Raw genomic sequence first — 19,002 nt, 5'->3', positions numbered from 1 at the left:
GGAGAACGTGTCCGCCATCTTATAGCTCGTCTCGTGATGACTCAACGGGGTTTACCCGGGATGGGGAGAACACGGTATCTTCCTAAATGTCTACGCCTTTCCTGAAGCTTAAGTACACATTTCCTAAATGACACTACCCAAGGTATCAAACTTCCATCTGGTATACGGTATCACCCCTAAAGCATAAAGATTCTCAAGCTATATCTACCATATGATTCAATTTTCCCACGAGTTCTAATATATTTAACCATTCTGGCGCCACATTCTGTACGAAGAACCTAAGGGTAAGTTAAATTTGGAGTAGCGAATATCCGTGCCTGTTCACAATCGTCTTTATAGGAAGTATGTTACCTGATTATTCTAACTGTATAATAAATATAACCCAATTACAATCACCCTTACTGAACAATTAACATGCAATGATTTATGCGCCACTACAGAGGAAACGGAATATGATACAAGACCATCACATATGCGCCGGGCCAAATGATGAGAAAGAATGAAACAGACCATATCATTATCAATGCAACACAACCAAAATTCCATTACCAAACACATGAAATAATTACGGCTTAAATCTAACATGAAAGTAATGCCTCTCGTTAAGAAAACAAAACAAAAATTTTTATTATACCTGGTTTTGAATACAAAGACTGAGCGCCTTCATAAATTTCAGAACTAGAAATACAACAACCTTAATCAGTTCCAGTACACCTGCAGTATCCTGCAAGAATATAATGAACTTAAAAGACATTTCAATGAAGGAAACCACCACCCCCCCCCCCCCCCCCCCCCCCCCCCCCCCCCCCCACCCCCCCCCCCCCCCCCCCCCCCCCCCCGCCTCCAATTACTCTCTCTCTTACCTGGCACTAGCCCTAGGAAGGAAGCTTGAGCTGGTCCCGGAGGCTCTCCTTGTCTGAGGACTGTTTTGACGCTCTCTCTCGCATCCTTAGGGTCGATGCTCACCTGGGGAAAAGCCACAACAATTAATTGTAACATGATGTGTATATGAAGTTTTCGCAATTAAGACTATTAGAGAGAGAGAGAGAGAGAGAGAGAGAGAGAGAGAGAGAGAGAGAGAGAGAGAGAATCTGATTGTAAAAGTCACAAAATTGACATGAATATGTTCAATTACGAAGAACAAATATTTATATATTTGTCTGATGATTTCAAAACTAGCTGTTCTTATACATCTTCTCCGTGAAAAATTTATAAGAAAAACATAATAAACATTTAGAAAAATTACTCATTCAGTGATGTATCAGAGTCACGGGCACTCATTAGGTAGGACAGTGGTTAAATTGTATTCCACCTGTACGTACGTTAAATATTACAGGCACAAATTTTATACATGAAATTAGAAAAAGTATTTCAGAAACGCATTTTAAGTAAGGTATCGTGTCCTTATTTGTACATCATCCATTTTCCTTAATTCGTTCGCAAATCGGACAAGTAACGCAGTGCTCAATGTAGGAGCCTAAGCCTGTAATATTGAGGATTGCAAGTATGGGACCACGTAAGTAGGAAGAGCATTCCAAAATATGGGACAATCTAGGTAGTCAAACAGCAGATGAAGGATTAGATGGACCTACGGATGTTACTAGGCCACCTGAAAGGGGTCCGGTATTGTAAATTTTTTTTTTTTTTTCTTATGGAGTATGGGTTTTGAAATAACTCTATAAATCACTGTTCTACCAACCAGACTCATTATGTTTGTTAAGAGTGCCTAAACATCATTTTTAGGGATGGGTACTGACCAGACCCAAAGTTCTTAAACCCAACTTACAAAGGTTTTATTGAGAAAAAATTACCGTCACAAAAGTAACTTTGGAAATTGAAGGCAACAAAAACAGCGTAAAAATAAAATAGAAACCAAATTAGACAAGAAAATAAAAAAACAACTCTTAGTAAAATGTTTCTGAAATATCAAGGCTGAAGAAACCCGTCTGTCTTTCCTCTTAAATCACCTATTGTTTTTGCCTATTTTATCAAGGCCAGGTGAAGACACTTGTACAAAACATATCAGAGAGAGAGAGAGAGAGAGAGAGAGAGAGAGAGAGAGAGAGAGAGAGAGAGAGAGAGAGAGAGAGAGAGAGAGAGAGAGAGAGAGAGAGAGAGAGAGAGAGAGTCTCGAAATCAGAAATAAGAATGGCAAATGCAAAGTAATTTATATTTTCATTGTTAATTGTTCGTGATCGCGCATGCCAATGACTTACATTTTTTACTCTCATTTACTTATTTTACTTCTGCATCTGGCAGGAAATTATACATATATACTGAATTTGGATCTAATGAGTAACGGACTAACCTATCAACTGATTTTAAGCCTTTCTATGAAAGGAGAAGTCATGATTGCAATGACCAACCAATTGCGTAGGTTCTGGTAGCTGCTGAATCCGTCTTCAAAATCACCCATAAAGGTTTGGTGGAGAATGAAATCCCCATCAAAATCACCCATGGGGCTTCAGGTGATGACTGGAATCCTCAGAAATTGCCAAAAATGATTTGGTTTCTTCTAGAATCGCCACGAAAACCACACATTCGCATTCGGTGGCGGGTGAAATTACATTGACAAAAAAAATTAAATAAATACAAAATTGACATCCACATTTAAGAACAGAGAAGCCCCATCTCGCGATCTGTGGACCATAAAAACATTTAACTGAAGCTATAACCATTTCAGTATCATCCCACACTCTCTCTCTCTCTCTCTCTCTCTCTCTCTCTCTCTCTCTCTCTCTCTCTCTCTCTCTCGAAGTAGTATGAGTCAATAATAATCTATGTCTGATGGTTTAATTTTTACTTTTCTTCAGGGTCTGATTTTACTGAAAAGTTCACTGACAGCAAGATGTCAGGAACAAGAAACTGATTTCATGATAAGTTCTCAGAGAGGAATCTTTAAGGAAAAACAATATAATTACATTCATAATATCACTAGAATAAAAAAGCTTCCCATAAGGAAAAATCATTAATGAATTTACTAGAGATAAGCTTTAAGCAAAGGAATATCAATTCAATAAAGCTGACCAAAAACAAGCTGAAAACACGCTAAGGACAACGTATTTCAATTAACAAATTCACCCCAATTTTTATGGAAAAGTAAATAATCTTATTCATACTTTTACTGAAAATAAGTCTTGAGGAAAAAGGGGCTGACTTCGGCTTTAAGTTCAATGGAAGACTTTTAAAGGAAAGAAGTGAAAACCGCAAAGATGAAAATCAGCACACGCAAAACCAAGTCTTCCGCGTCCTGCTTACAAAACAACAATTAGGATTCACTTTTATGGTTAAAGGCTACTTTACTCCAAGTGGACATTAGCGCTCAGATTTCTTCATTCTTTTTTTACCGAAATCACACACAAACAAACAATCAAACACATTCTCTCTCTCTCTCTCTCTCTCTCTCTCTCTCTCTCTCTCTCTCTCTCTCTCTCGCGCATTTTCATCTACTGCCACTTGGTGAAACAGTGACCGGATTTTCAGATGACAGACTTGGTAAGTGCACTCTACTACACTGTACCAAGAGTACGTTTCATTGCTCGCGCGAGTGCGTGCGTGCATGAGAGAGAGAGAGAGAGAGAGAGAGAGAGATAATAATAATTAATCTACTTTCTACAGAGACAGAAAGAATTGTTTCCTTTTTAGAAATTAATCTAATTAAACCAAGCCCTTTTGCAGGAGAGCATGCAGCGGATAATGCTGTAAGCTCAGACAATAGCAATATTCTTTAGTCAAAACGCTGTCTCCAGGAACCAGGTGCATACTAATGAACGCTCGGCCGCGTTTCCACGCTTAAATACCACAGGTATGTGAGCGACAATTGGTACCTACAGCGCTGAAGCCCAAGAAACAGAGTGATTAGTGTCCTTCGTGGTGGGAAACAACCTCTCTAAGAAATAACAATTATAGATAAAAGCCACTGCTACTCATTTCAGTTTACAGCCAGATAATTTTCAACTGTTTAACTGGAATAAGCGGTAAGATAATCACCCTATACAAGTATTGAAGCCACTCATCTAGCTTTGAAACTGCTGCAACTGAGGCAAAAAGCTGGCCGTTCATCATATATCTGGAAGGGGGTAACAGAAACAATGATTTTGAACGATTATTAAAAAACAATATTGATTTTTATTTATAAAACGTTGCATTATTTTACTGTCAGTTGTATTTTTTTTTTACAGAGTGCACCGTCGCCTGTCGAGCACTAATTTATCTTAGACCATCCCAGGGTTTACGTATTCTACTCTTCAGGCGACAGTGCACCCTGTAAAAAAAAAAGGACAACTTACAGTAAAATATTGCAAGTTTTATATAAAAAAAATCAATATTATTTTTTTTTAAATCGTTCAGAATCATTGTTTCTGTTAACCCCCTTCCAGTCATTATCTGCTTTCGTGTCAGAAAAATACGTGTCCCAAGAATCTGTGGGTGTGTAGTTTAAATATATAATTTTCAATTAGAGCTTTAGAAATGTATGTTTAAGTTCCATTGAAGAAAAAAAAGTTGTAGGCGTCGAAAATAAATGTTCCCGTAACGCCCGGAAACGTTTGAAATCAATTAACCTCCAACGCTGCACCTGCTTTCTCTCCTTTGTACTTCAAACCTATTCGCTTTCCCAAGGTTTTCTTCCTATCCCTACATGCGCCCCTCAAATCTGTTCTAGCTTTACGAACAATTTAACTTGAACACCTTGACCTTTCTCAATAAATCTTTGTAAAAGGAGTCACTATATCGCTCTATCTAAACACCACCAAAACATCTTTTAATGGATTTTCTTTTCTGAAAAAATACTTACAATCTTACCGCTAAAAGACGGGTGGGGGATGTTCTTACGCTATAAATGAAACAATAGTCACTAATGCGTTCAGCAGTACAGTAGTCTGATATCAACTGGAAATGGCGAAGCTACTGCCAAAAGACAACGAGCAATTACACGTTAGGTTAGTGAAGGTGCGCAAAATTTGGTCTGACCAGTACTTGAACCGGTGGTCATGGGAGACTGCGAAACAATTCGCACAAGCTTGGAACTAAGGTATATAGAATATACCTTCTATATATCTTGCTTGGAACCCCTTCTCTGAAACGTGTATCAGACATTAGGAGTCTGGTGCAAAAGGCGATGGGTCAACCAGACGACCGAAGAAGCCGGAGTTGAGTGAATAAAACCTCTTGCACCGTCCTCCTTCCTGTACGCTCTCACTTTCTCTTCGTTTAGAACGGTTTCTAATCTTCCCGGTGGCACCTTGTGTTCCTACTCTTCCCATAAAAATCTTTTATTATTCACTTCTGTTATAGTCATATTTTCTGCCTAACCTCTCTTCCGTGTACCTTTTTTCATTCTTCACTTCTCTTCCCAATAACCGCATTTCCTTCATTTCTCTTCAAGACTGCAGGTTTATGTCTCCCTATTCCCAATTATACTTTCCTCCTCCCTAACAGATTATTCTCTTCCCAGCAGCATCATCATCTTTCCTTCCTTACCTCTCTTCTCTGAATCACCCTTTCCTCACAATAATATATTTCTACCCGCAATCCTGTTAACCGCTGCATCTTTCCTCAATAGCCAGTGGCGGCTCGTGGCTATCATTCATAGGGCTGCTGTTTATTACATAATTTTTTTTAAATTCCTTGATATTAACTGCATTAACACATACTCTCTCTCTCTCTCTGAGGAGGGCAGCAGAACCTACCGAAAGCTACTATTTTGAATTTTACTCATTGCCATTAAGGTGGCTATCATTTTTTTCCATTTACAATAACTCGCCACTGAGTTGATTATTCTGCATTACATATCATCAGTATCGTCACTAATTTGATTAAGCTTTGACGAATTGCAAAACAATTTCAAAACACACCTTCTCCCTCCAACAGCTAGACTAACACTGCTCCAGAGGGCAGTGCTCCCCTCCCCTTTACGCGCGGGCTGGCTACCACATTATCACCCTGCCAGCAAAATGAGAACTGCTGAGCACCGCAGTTCCACATGTTTCAATTCATTTGCTTTTTTTTTGTTTACATAAACAAAAGAATGGTAATAGATTTTTAAAGATTATTGATATTCTATGCTTAATTTCTCATATTCATGTATCTTTTCATAATTTTGTGCATATACTATATGAAATCTACAGGGGTGCTGCTGTTCCACAGTGTCTACTGACGAGCCTCCACTGTCAATAGCATCCAAATTTACTTCCTCACTCCCCTTCCCAGTGGCATATTTCATTCAGAAATTCTCTTCCGCATTAGCACCTTTTCTTCTTCGTCTCTCTTCCCAAAAGCGCCTCTGTTCCTCTTTTCGTCTCTATTCCTTATATGTCCTTCCCTATTCCTCTACCAGACACATCTTCGTTACCTACTTCACAAACCCAAAAAGCTTGTCACACGTCAGAGTTCTGTAAAAACGTCTTTTCTATTTCTCTTACCAACAAATCTTTTCTTTGCTAACTCAACTCAAGTCATTTTTTCCTTTCCTACTTTACTACTTAATAAAATCTTTGGCGTCTTGTCTCGTTTACTGTAGTCACGACTGAATATTATCTACCCAATGGCATCTTTTCCTCTGTGCTTCTTTTGTAATTAGCAACCAGTTCCATGTTTATCTCTACAATTATCCTCGCAGTAACACCTCTTCATCCTTGCTCCGCTTTCCAATGACATCGCTGCTTCCTTACAATAATGATTCTCGTGGTGGTCTCTTCCCTCCAATGCCACCTTATCTTCAACCGCTTCTTTCCGCCCTTCCCTTCTTTCTCAAGATCATCCTGGGCGTGGGCTGGTGTGTGCCTCTTGGGTGTGGCGACTTCAAGTATTCACCTGAGGATATAGATGTGCGAAGGTCGCAGTATTGTCCGAATTTACAAAGCGTAACGAGCTGAGACACACCCCTCCCCCCACCGCTCCCGAAGAAGACGTCATTTGTGTTATTCTGAACAACAAAAAGTAATTATATGAGGTACTGACGTTCCGTGTATGTCACAGGATGGGGTGCTGTTTTGCAATTAACCTTTAACATTACCATTCTTTTACAGAACAAGATCCAAATGTGTGAGGGGAGACAGTACAGAAAATTACAAATAACAAGACTAGGCACATCAACAGGTAAAAATATTCATAAATAACAAGCGTAAATCATTCTTTTGTACGTCTGCTCGGAACACTCAAATAATCCCATTTCCTTAACGTGTCATGACGAGCGCCAACCATAAAACCTGGGGTTCAAAATCACCGGATGTATTTTCTTGGGAAATATCACTGAAGTGAAGTTTAGAAGTGGGGAAATTTAAAGCAATTTCCGCAACCTGTATTAAACACAAACCGCAAATTATCATAGTTACCACCGTCACGGAGACGCGAAACTTGTGCCACGAATAATTGTAAGAAGACTAGTCATGACAGAGGCCGCATCAAAGGTGCATCAAAGGCAGCCACTTGACGGGTGGAAACATCCTCGGTGATTTGTCATATTTTGGCGCGAAACCTCCGAATGACGCATCCCATTTATGGCGGGAAGCGATGAGGAATCTCGAGTGGAAAGGTAATAACGTCGTTGATGAATGCTGTTACGGTGGGAGGATATTTTGTTAATAAGTACAGCACGATCTTAAGAGTAACCAGTCTAGGAAGAGAAAGATTCGGTATTAAGTCCCACCCGGGAGAGAAAATTGGCAGATCCAATTTTGAGGGACACAAATCAAATGATTGAGCCTAATCTGGCAGAAGGCTCCATCAGAGGTAAATCCAAAACAGCATGATGAATAATTAAATGATAAATCCATAATTATTATTACTAATGCGGTCTATTTCAAATTATATTTCGAGTCACGATTACGAATAGTCAGGAAATTTATGAAGGAGGAAAGGGTACAACGAATTATATATAATATGAGCATTCGGAAATGAAAGAAAAAAAACCGCGCCATGGCTGAAATATCCAACACCCCCCCCCCCCCCCCCCCCCCCCCCCCCCGCGCAACTTACCAAAAATATGCATCTTCACCCCAAAAATTACATTACTGTTTCCCCCAAATTTTCGTAAATGCACATCCAAACCGCATCTAAACATACCATCATGATGGAGGTAGAAATACCAGCATATATACCACATCTAAACGCGAATATAGGGGGTCTGAGCGTATGATTCACGTAACTTCCTCGTGAAAGGAAGACAAACTTTATGAAGCCTTGCAAAAAAAAAAAAAAAAAAAAAAAAAACTTTTTAGTGAAGCCTTCAATCCAGTGGATTAAATTGAGTCAGTAAGTATCCCCAGAAGACGTTCAGCGTCGGATCCTGTCGTAAGGAGCTTACTGAATTTAAATCAGCCGAGGGACGCATTTGAAAATCTTAAGAGCGAAGGATGCCTCAATCTGCATACAGATCTTCACCTTTCTGCTTGAACTCTCAGGGTCAATGAATGTTACGAAATTATTATATTATAAGACCGGAAACCAAAACATTCCAGAACTTCAGATTCTCTCTCTCTCTCTCTCTCTCTCTCTCTCTCTCTCTCTCTCTCTCTCTCTCTCTCTCTCTCTCTCTCTCTCTCTCTCTCTCTCTCTGTAACGACATATTTTTTAGGAGGTTAATCATGGTAAGAACATGATACTTGTATATCAGCAAAGAATAGATGACCAGCGAAAGCTGAAATGAAATTTGTGAGTTTTAGTTAGCCAACAAAACAAAAGTCATACGAAATTCAAAAATTACAAGTCGATGAAAAAGACAGGGGGTAAGAATTTACTGAGATCCAGTATACACGACGTTCAGAAAACTATTACTAACCTTAACCCAGGAACAGGATTCCATTATATTTGAACCACCTAAAGTTGGGTCAAAATGTACTTAGTAAGTTTATAGCAATGTTATTTCTTATAGATTGCTAAGTAACACCCGAATTAAAAAAAAAAAAAGATTTATACTTTTCCATATCTCTTCGGTTTTCTACACGAAGTTTATGCACTTTCAAAAACGTTACATGATACAGAATTCATATTACATAATCATGAAGACTGTTATAACATTTAGTTGCATTTATGCATTATACTGTTTCATTATCATTATTGCCATATAAAGATTTTGTTTCATTTTGACTTTTCACCGTGATGATGTAATAGCAGTTGACTTTTCACGGTAAATAAAAGTTTGAGAAAGATAATGTGACTGAAAAATTGAAGTTGTATGTGCCACCTTTTTTTCTAAGGAACATGAGGAACATAAGGATGTAAGTGGTACTGTAATTAATTATGAATGCTTTTTCATCTAAAAAAATATGTATTCCGACTTCTGTTTCATATCACAGTCATATTGTACTACCTATGAATCTTGGAAACGAAAAGAAAGAATCTAATCGGACTATCTATCTGCTTTGAAAAAGTTAGAGAAAGTTCACATTTACCGTAAATTTCTTTGTAAGGAAAAAAATGCTCATTTTTCCTGCTCTACTAATTTGTTCCGCTTACAACGCCATTTTTCACACTTTCCCGTACGTTTTTCAAGTTCTCTCCTCTTCTTCTCCTCCTCTTCCTCTCTCTCTCTACCGTAGACCCCCAAGTCCTATGCTCTCCCTCCTCTCCTTCCTCTCTCCTCTCTCTACGGTAGCCCAAATCCTCTGCTTTACCATCAAACAAGACAGGATTCTACTAAAAAATATCTATGACTTAGGGAGATAATTTTATGTTCATTTAGTAATATCTGTCCGCTTTTAACTCTTAATTTACTATGTTCTCTCTCTCTCTCTCTCTCTCTCTCTCTCTCTCTCTCTCTCTCTCTCTCTCTCTCTCTCTCTCTCTCCTGCTATTACGACTTAAGAAAAGCTTACTTATCAAGTAGCAGCGGCAATTTGGCATCAGGACTGTACTCCCATTAATAATATATATAATGATAATAATACAGTAGTCCTTTCCTTTACCATTCAATCAAAGAATGGATAATGAAATAATGAAAAAACAACACAAACCAACTTCTTTTTTATTATACAGCTCAGTTCCTGAAATGAGGCAACAAATCCAAAAATTTCTTATTATCCCAAAATTCCCAGTTCTCATTATCCCAATATTCCAAGGTTCCTGATCCCAACTAATCCCACCACAAAATTGCACTTTGGAATTTCCGATTGATCGGAAGCCACAAATCCAAAGGTCGACAGGTTTGATCTATCTTTCATGACAGCCGTTTCACGGCGCGGATTTTCTACGCTCTTCTGTAAACCATAACTTAATACGCCTAATTTGAGGCATTCAGCGTTGGGAAGGAAATTGAGAGTAGGTAGGTTCGAAAGGTGCAACAGGATGCAATACTCGCAGTTGCACTATGAAATAATAGTTAGGAGAGAGTGGATAGCAAGATGAATAAAATGTAATATGAATGGAGATACACTAATAGGATTGAAATGGGTTGCAGCTAGGGCCCGAAAGGACGCTGCAAAAAAAAAAAAAAAAAAAAAAAAAAAAAAAAAAAAAAAAAAACAAAAAAAAAAAAAAAAAAAAAAAAAAAAAAAAAAAAAAAAAAAAAAAAAAAAAAAACTTTAGTAATGCCTACAGTGCATCGCGTGAGGTGCACTGACGGCACTACCCCCACTACGCGGTTCAGGAGGTAGTTCTACTATCTCCTCATGACAAATCCATTAACATTTTCTTTGTCATTATTTTCCCCTTTGTCTCCACAAAAAATCTCCGATGGCGAATGGCCATAATGCAACAGTAACTGGTACCATTCGCGTACGTTCACGCACGACGGATTTCATTAGCAACGGGGCGTGGTAAAAAAATTGAAGTGTTAGTGTGCAATTAAATGTGGTTCGGTCCAGTAACACAAGGCTGCGATATACTATTGTTTCCGAGGTAGCCCAGGCTTCCCGCCACCAGTGGGCGTTGCAACAGATTATCCACAGTTGATGAATTTGTGATTTATGACGTTTTTAGCCAGAAAGGTCAGATGGTGAAAACCAGGTTTTATTTAGTAGAGGACAGAGTGAGATTTGCAATTTCACCCCAAACTTCTCCTTAATCATAATGAGCGAAAAGAAAGACACGAAGTAGATTCTACGGCGTGAAATGACAACAGAGAGAAAAAATACTTTAAAATGAATGAGAGCCAAAGAAATAACGAGGACGCCGTAACCATGCAATGCATGCAGAAAAAAAATATAATAAAAAATCGCCAGAGATCGAATTTTCTGTATAGCGTATAAAGATTATGACTCAGCCGCAGCCCATGAAACTTTCAGTCACAGTCTGGTGGTGGCCTGTTTTGTTGGCACCATCGCACGATCATGGCTAACCTTAATCTTAAACAAAATGAAAACTACTGAGGCTAGAGGGCTGCAATTTGGTATGGTTGTTGATGTTTTACGCAAGACCTGAGGCCGGACGGTGAGACAAATGTAATCGACTCCAGGTTTGAAAACAAACTTCAAGGCAAAGAAACCCTATTCACCTTATGAAATATATAAAACCGTCATTCTAAACCATTTACAGTACGGAAAATCAATGAGAGTCGACACGAAAATACGCGCCCAACAGCTGAAAAACTCAAGAACGTGAATTTGGTGCCCACCCCTGATTACAAAACCTTTCATTTTCAGCTGGATTACGACCCACGGCACCGAACTAACTTCCGAGCTGATATAATCTAATCATCGCAGCCACAAGTTTGAGCAACGAACCTCAAGTTTTGCAAATGATCCAATTACCCATTTTTGCAAATCACGCGTCGATGCGGAAATTTCGTCATTGTGCCATGACATCATCAATCGATACAGTTACAATCCCACGAGTGTTTACAGCTCGCAAATTTTCTTCGTTTGTTTGGCGTTTCTCTCCCTGCGTGTTTTAATCTTCTCTTCTATGTTTTTCTCAGTAGCGTGTTTCCCTGCTTTCTCCGTCTTTTCAAATAATGAAAAATGTCTATTAAAAATAACGGTAGATGAAAAATGCCATTTTTGTCTGCCTCATCAGATTAAGAATATATATATATATGAAAAAAACTTTTCTGCCTATTGGAAAAAAATATCTTTTGAAAAAATAATAAATAATAACTTCTGAACTTCCATAAAGGAGTTATTGAAAAACAGAACCTCGTGTCTACCAGCCAAGTAAAAGATACAATATTCTTTGGATCGATCGCGCAGTCCATTGGACGCCCATAAGGGGAAAAATGAATAAAAATGAAAGAAAGAAAGATGGAAAAAGCGCGGGGTGAGAGGGGAACCTCGCAAAATGCTATTTAGATGTAAATCAAACTCCAATCTGGGGATTTGGACGGGAAGGAATGCAAAAGTGATGGGAGATGGGTATCAAAAACACACGCTGAGAGAGAGAGAGAGAGAGAGAGAGAGAGAGAGAGAGAGGAGAGAGAGAGAGAGAGAGAGACAGTAGAATATACACACACATATATATGTATGTATATGAGAGAGAGAGAGAGAGAGAGAGAGAGAGAGAGAATAACTATAAGTCCAATGCTTCAGTGGCTCTTTGATTACACATTTTTTCCAGCAAAATTCTAATTTATATGCAAACAGCAAACTGGATCCACTTTACAAAAATGATTTATGCTGCCTAATAATATTTGCTTCTACTTCAAAATCTTCTCATTAATCCTTTTCTGAATAATCACTACGCACTTTTATTCCTAAATCAAATCATGTTATTATATTTGAATTTTGTTTCGTGAATCATGGCTCGAGGCCAGTAATCCCATACCGTTACTAAGAGAGTTACAAGGATTAGGATGTCTCAAAGACTTATTAGTCCATCCGAGGAGACATCATATGCGCATTTATCTCTAGGAGCAGGCTTTACTGTTCATTCTGTGTCCAAATGATCTTGTCTAGCTTTCTTTTAAACTCTCCCACACTGTTGCTGTCGACAACTTCTGGTGGCAGTTTATTCCGTCACACATCTTGTATGTAAAGAAGTTTCCACATTAAGATGTGTTGCATCTCTTCAGTTCTAGTTTCCATCCTTTACTTCTTGTCTGGTTTTCGTTTAATGTGAAGAGGCTACTGTCTACTTTTGTTATGCCTTTCAGTGTTTTGAATGTTTCTATTAGTTGTCCTAGCAATCGTCGTGTTTCTAAGCAATACATGTTCAAGCTCTCTGGTCATCTTCGGTAACCTATTTACCTGATGGATGGAATTAACTTTGTGGCTCTTGCTTGTACCCCTTCTAATCTATTTACGTCCTTTCTTAGTGTTGGTGACCAAAACTGCACTGCATATTTAAGATGAGGTCTAACTATTGATGTATAGAGCTGCAGCACCGTTTCCTTCTTTCCGTATTTGAATTGCCTCTTTATGTACCTCACTAGTTTCTGTGCCTTCTTTTCAGCTTTTACGCAGTTTTGTGGATTCTAAGTCCTTGGTAATAATGACTCCAAGGTCCCCTTCTTGTTTTACAACACTAATTATGTCATTCCCAAGCAGCATGTAGGGCTGTTTGGTCCTATTTGTAACACTACACTTATCCAAGATAAAAGGCACTTGCCATCTATTTTACTACTCTCCTATTTTCCTTAGATCATTTCCTAAACTTTCCACATTACCTGGGTCTGCTGCATTTACACCTAGTTTGGTGCCATTCACAAATTTAGCTATCTTGCTGTAGTAAATTCACATCGACCGTGCACTTGATGTCTAGGCTCCTGATTGGCTGTTGATAAGCCAATCACAGAGCTGGAAACTCTCAGTCTCTCTCGAGAGTTCACATGGGTAGGATCTATGCTCCACATCTCCTGAGAGATACATCTTTCTAAAGTATCCCTCAGGAGAGGTGGAACATACATCCTGCCTATGTGAACTCACGAGAGAAACTTAAGACTTCCCAGCCTTGTGACCGGCTTATCAACAGCCAATCAGGAGCGTCGTTAGGGACTGGCCTAGACATCAAATGCACGGTTGATGTTAATCTACTCTAGTTAAGCCTACATCAGTGTTATTAATGAGAGAGAGAGAGAGAGAGAGAGAGAGAGAGAGAAGGGCCCCTCAACAACAATGAATGAAATAAAGTTTCTTCAAGCTGACGAAACCAGGACCAATGCATTCACCGAGTCGCACTACCGGACTTAGGTGACCACTTCTTACTTTCACTGCCAGTAGTGTCACAGAGGCAACCACAAGCACGGATCTTGACCCAGCTTCCTCTGGAAAGCGGCGAATAGAATGCAACTTCCGTCATGCAAGAAAGCACTTACAGGCACAGTATTGCCAATCTTGCAGCAGTAAATCACCGTCGCAGTCACGTTAATTGTGTTTAACCAAGTACGATCCACAGGAGTCAGGTACCAAAAGCAAAGGCATGAAATCTGACACATTTGTATTGCGTACAATTCGCATAGGAAGTGAAGTTTACACGCTTTTTTTTTAATAACGTAACACACGGAGTTGCCATTCAGGGCTTTATGATTCTCTTCTATTTATTTACTCTTGAAGTCTGGGGAATCACTTCTCCACTTAAAGGAGGGAATGTCATTTTGATATCCATGGTAAGTTTATCCGCACACTGGTTTCATTGTGACCATCCGTACATGAACTCGGTCATTTCACTATAAAAAAGGATAGTAAAGACTGAATGTGCTTAAAAAAAAAAGAACACAACTGATGGGAAGTTAGGGCACATTTTATATTTATGAGTATCTCGGATATAAGTCGCTGTTGCATGAAACGTAGGTTAAAAATCAAATTGCGAGTAAAGCCAGATATAATATTACATCTATCAATCATTCAGCAACGTAGCTCACATATCAAGAGCGTGGAACACCTCATTCACAATATTCCATAAGGAAGGAACTTATGCAAAACCCTTCCAAATTACTCGGAGAGTATTCGAGGAAGCACATTCACTCGCTCGCACACACAATCGCAATGAGAGAGAGAGAGAGACGAGAGAGGAGACCGAACGAAGAGAGCGGAGAGGAGAGAGAGAGAGAGAGAGAGAGACAGTGCTACAACTTTCACAAGTTCACCCATTCACCATTTTAATTGCACTCCTGTGTCAATGAAGATCACGAAGTCTTCTTAAAAACGATTTTGCTCTCACCTTTAATATCTTGTTTAGTTCTCAAATACTTGTAGTAATATGAAACAAACAAATGCCTAAAAAAATAAACACCTTTATATATACTTTGCCTTTGAAAACATAACCAAAATAGTAAATGAAAAGAGTTCTTCTTGGTCCAAGTAAATTGGCCCTATTTAAAGAAAAAAAAAAAACAAGTATTCTTGCTCCTGGAAAAACAGTTCACTAATTACCCCTCATAACTGCCAAAACGGGTCTGGTTTCCCAATTAAAAGGAACTCTCCTGAGTAAAATGTTATTTTTTTCCTTAATTGCAGTGGTACACAATCTACAAAAACCGCTATGGGATAACCACGACTCCCTTTGTCTGAAAAAGTTCAAAATAAATAAATAAAACGTCCCAAAATCCCACGCGAAGCACTTAGCACGAAAGGCCCCCAATACACCCCAGCACTAAGAGTTGTGGCGACAAAATGCCAAGCCCTCCTCAGCCTTAACATGCAGAGTTACTTAAGCAGCCACAGTGGGTCTAGATTCAAAAGGAAGATAGGACTTCACAGCGTTCATCTCGTCTGGGATCTAGAAAGCTTATTTCAAAAGTACCGAGGATATCTACTCCAGCGACTACTCTGTGGAAAGAACACTGATTGCTTGCCGTATGCCAATAGAAAGAATGTGACATGTGCCTTCAGTTTCTGCTGAAGTCAACCACGGAGACTCTTGACACCATGCACTTCATCGGGTAATATATACCCTGATAATTAACCTAATAGTTCTGTGGGCAACCGTACCCCTTGTGACACCAGTTTACGTACATAAAATGATCATTAATGAATAGGGGACGAAAGCCACAGGATAAGCAGGCGTTTGGTTCTGGATGATAATGAATAACTATATGAATAGGATTCTCATACCGATACAGTCAAATGGATTTATGTGAAAAGCTGCTGGAACAATGCTCTTGTCTTCAACAAGCGTATCGGTCTTGTGAACAAACAAAAGTAATAGTCACGTATAGATAAGAATAAATAGTAACAAAGGTTGTGAATTATAAATTTCTAATACGTCTCATGCATTAAATCTCCAAGCCTAACATAGAAAAGACACCCTAATCCTAAGAAAAAAACTCTTATTTAATCAACTTTGAAAACTTCCCTTATGAAAAAAAAAACTTTCCTATCAGATAAAACATTTCTGTGAAGAAAAGTACAAGCTTTAATTGGCAATATGTAAACTCTACACCGTAGGCACCAAACTCATTTAAGTGTTGGGTAAAGTTTACAAAACCGCACCCACTACCATCTTGGACTTAAAAAGTTTCCAAAACAATCGAGCGTCTCTCTCTCTCTCTCTCTCTCTCTCTCTCTCTCTCTCTCTCTCTCTCTCTCATAAAAACTTCAAAAATAAAACTTCGATAAGAACATTCTAAATAACTTGCATTCAATTAAAATCAGCAAAATTATTGTCACAAGAGTATAAAAAAAGTTACAATTTTAAAACTCTGCAAGGATTACTCCATTAACCCTATGGATAAGAAAGCGTTCCGTCATTAAAAATTCAAACCTTGAAGTTTAGTAATAAATAAATAAATATATATATGTATATATATATATATATATATATATATATATATATATATATATATATATATATATATATATATATATATATATATATATATATATATATATATATATATATATATATAGTATATATGCCCAACTTCCTATAGATGATACAGCTTTTGAGAGAGAGAGAGAGAGAGAGAGAGAGAGAGAGAGAGAGAGAGAGAGAGAGACACTGTCAAATTTAAATGAGTTACAGAAAGGAAAGGCGAGCACACGAGCACAAAAAGCACGATAGTATTCAAAACAGGCAAAATCTATCTTCTCATGAGAGGCGATACTGAAATAACGAAGTGGGCTGCGCGGAACAAAGAGCGAGCGCAAAGGCGTAACCTTTACAATAGCAAAAAGAGAAATAAACTGCGAGAAAAAAAGCATCCATTGTCTCAAACCCGACAGCCCATGAAGATGTCTTAATGTTATTTATCGGTAAAAGTGGTTAATGGCAGACCACCATTCTCATGTTGTAAAAGGTTGTGGTTATAATATTAAAGATGATAATAAAAATTCCAAAACGTCTGCTACAGTCATATATATATACAAAAACAAGCTCAATACGAATGGTTAGTTTCAACCATGATATCGTGTAAAGGACGTATAGTTAATTCTTTCACATTAAATAACGTAGGATTAGGAGAAATTAGTATTGATTTTAGAACTGCCTTTTGAAGTGATTGAAAACCAAGTCAATTTCATTGCCATGGCACCCTTTGCAAATGTTAAATCATAATGAAATTAGAAGGGAACTATTAATAAAAAATAGTGCACCTAATCACATTCCCATTTTAGAAATGATTCCCGAAACGGTAAGGAAAACAATCACCAAAACCTGAGGCAAAATTTTTAATAAGTGGATGTTGTCTTTCAGCAAGTGCGTAAGCTTATTCAAGAGTAAAATTATAACGTCTTTGGTCAAGTGTCTTCATATTTCAAAGATTCGCAGTTCAGAGTAAGAAAACTGATAAGCTGAAATTGTAGTTTTGGTGACAAGGACTTGCAAAATGTAATGCATTGCAGCAAACTTCTTGTGAATGGTAAAATGTGTGTTTACATATACACACACATATTATATATATATATACTATATATATATATATATATATATATATATATATATATATATAAATATAAAAGAGGATTAACAAAATAACTAGAGCGCACTCCTGCCATCGAACATTATACCTCCAAACAATACCATCGGCTTCTTAACTTCATGACATAAAATGTCATTTGACTCACTGATGTTATTTCTTTTTTTATTAAACAATGCAAGACCAAGGATCCATCGCTCTCTATTGTATATACAAATACCTCCGCCAATCCCCTCCTTGGGTAAGAGCTGTTGCCCGTCCTCACGTTTTTTTAAGTTGAGCATAGAATTACAGTCACAATAACATACAAATTGTAGACAGTGATATTCTTGTAAAACAATGATTTGGCGGCCTCATCATGATAGAGACGAAGGTAAGTATAAAGATGTTATACAATTAATAAAAGGGAGAGAATTTTAAATATCTAACTGACTAGTTTTATCTTGTGTATATATTATTATATTATATATAGATATATAAATATAATATATATATATATATATAATATAATATATATATATATATATATATACGTATATACTAATAAAGGTTCCCCATGAAAACAAAAGAGAGAGACAGAGACAGAGAGAGAGAGAAGAGAGGATATTAAGGACAGAGCATAATGCAATTAACCAGACCAGCAATATTCAACGTAAAAGTGCAAGGACTGAAGGCTCAACCGCAAAACTAATATTCGTTTTTGTGGCCCATCCAAGGCGACAGCTATGTTATTCGTTTAATAGTTTTTATGACAAAATTGCCTTGCAATGTCATGGCAATAACCCCATCAGTTGTCATATCCAGCATTAGAGAGGCAATATAAATGCTTTAGGACACACCGGAGACGAAATAAGGTTCCAGGTTCTAGAAGTAACGATATGATGGTCGAAACATACATGTAGAATTGCGAGTGATATTGAAGTGTCTTTTCTTTTCAGAGATGCATGAAAAAGCTTTCTCTCTCTCTCTCTCTCTCTCTCTCTCACTCATATACATACATACATATATATATATATATATTATATGCATATAACTGCAAACGCACATAAGTGAGACAATTGAAGCCTGAAAAATTATATAAAAAAACCGTTATCATCAAATTTTAGGAATCATGGTACTATAACTCCAAATAGTAGCAATAATGACATACCAAAATTCGAGCACCTCTCCAAGTCACACCATGAAAAACAAGAATGTCCAAACTGTGTATTTATACGTAACACCTGATGCCCGCTCTCCGCTCTTCCAACTCCTTTACAAAAAAAAAAAAAAATGAA

General features: G+C 37.9%; 1 protein-coding gene across 1 annotated transcript in view; it reads right to left on the bottom strand.

Moving 5' to 3' along the window:
* The window catches only part of LOC135205644 (tyrosine-protein phosphatase 10D-like), a 247,217-nt gene that overhangs the window by 132,322 nt on the left and 95,893 nt on the right, over positions 1–19,002 (bottom strand). Inside the window, 1 exon segment of the mRNA XM_064236462.1 lies at positions 864–966. Within this exon segment, the coding sequence (XP_064092532.1) occupies positions 864–966 (103 nt within the window).

The sequence above is a fragment of the Macrobrachium nipponense genome, chromosome 24 (genome assembly GCF_015104395.2).
Source record: "Macrobrachium nipponense isolate FS-2020 chromosome 24, ASM1510439v2, whole genome shotgun sequence".
NCBI lineage: Eukaryota > Metazoa > Arthropoda > Malacostraca > Decapoda > Palaemonidae > Macrobrachium > Macrobrachium nipponense.
Note: the sequence above shows the minus strand (reverse complement) of the source record. Positions and strands in the feature narration are given on the sequence as shown.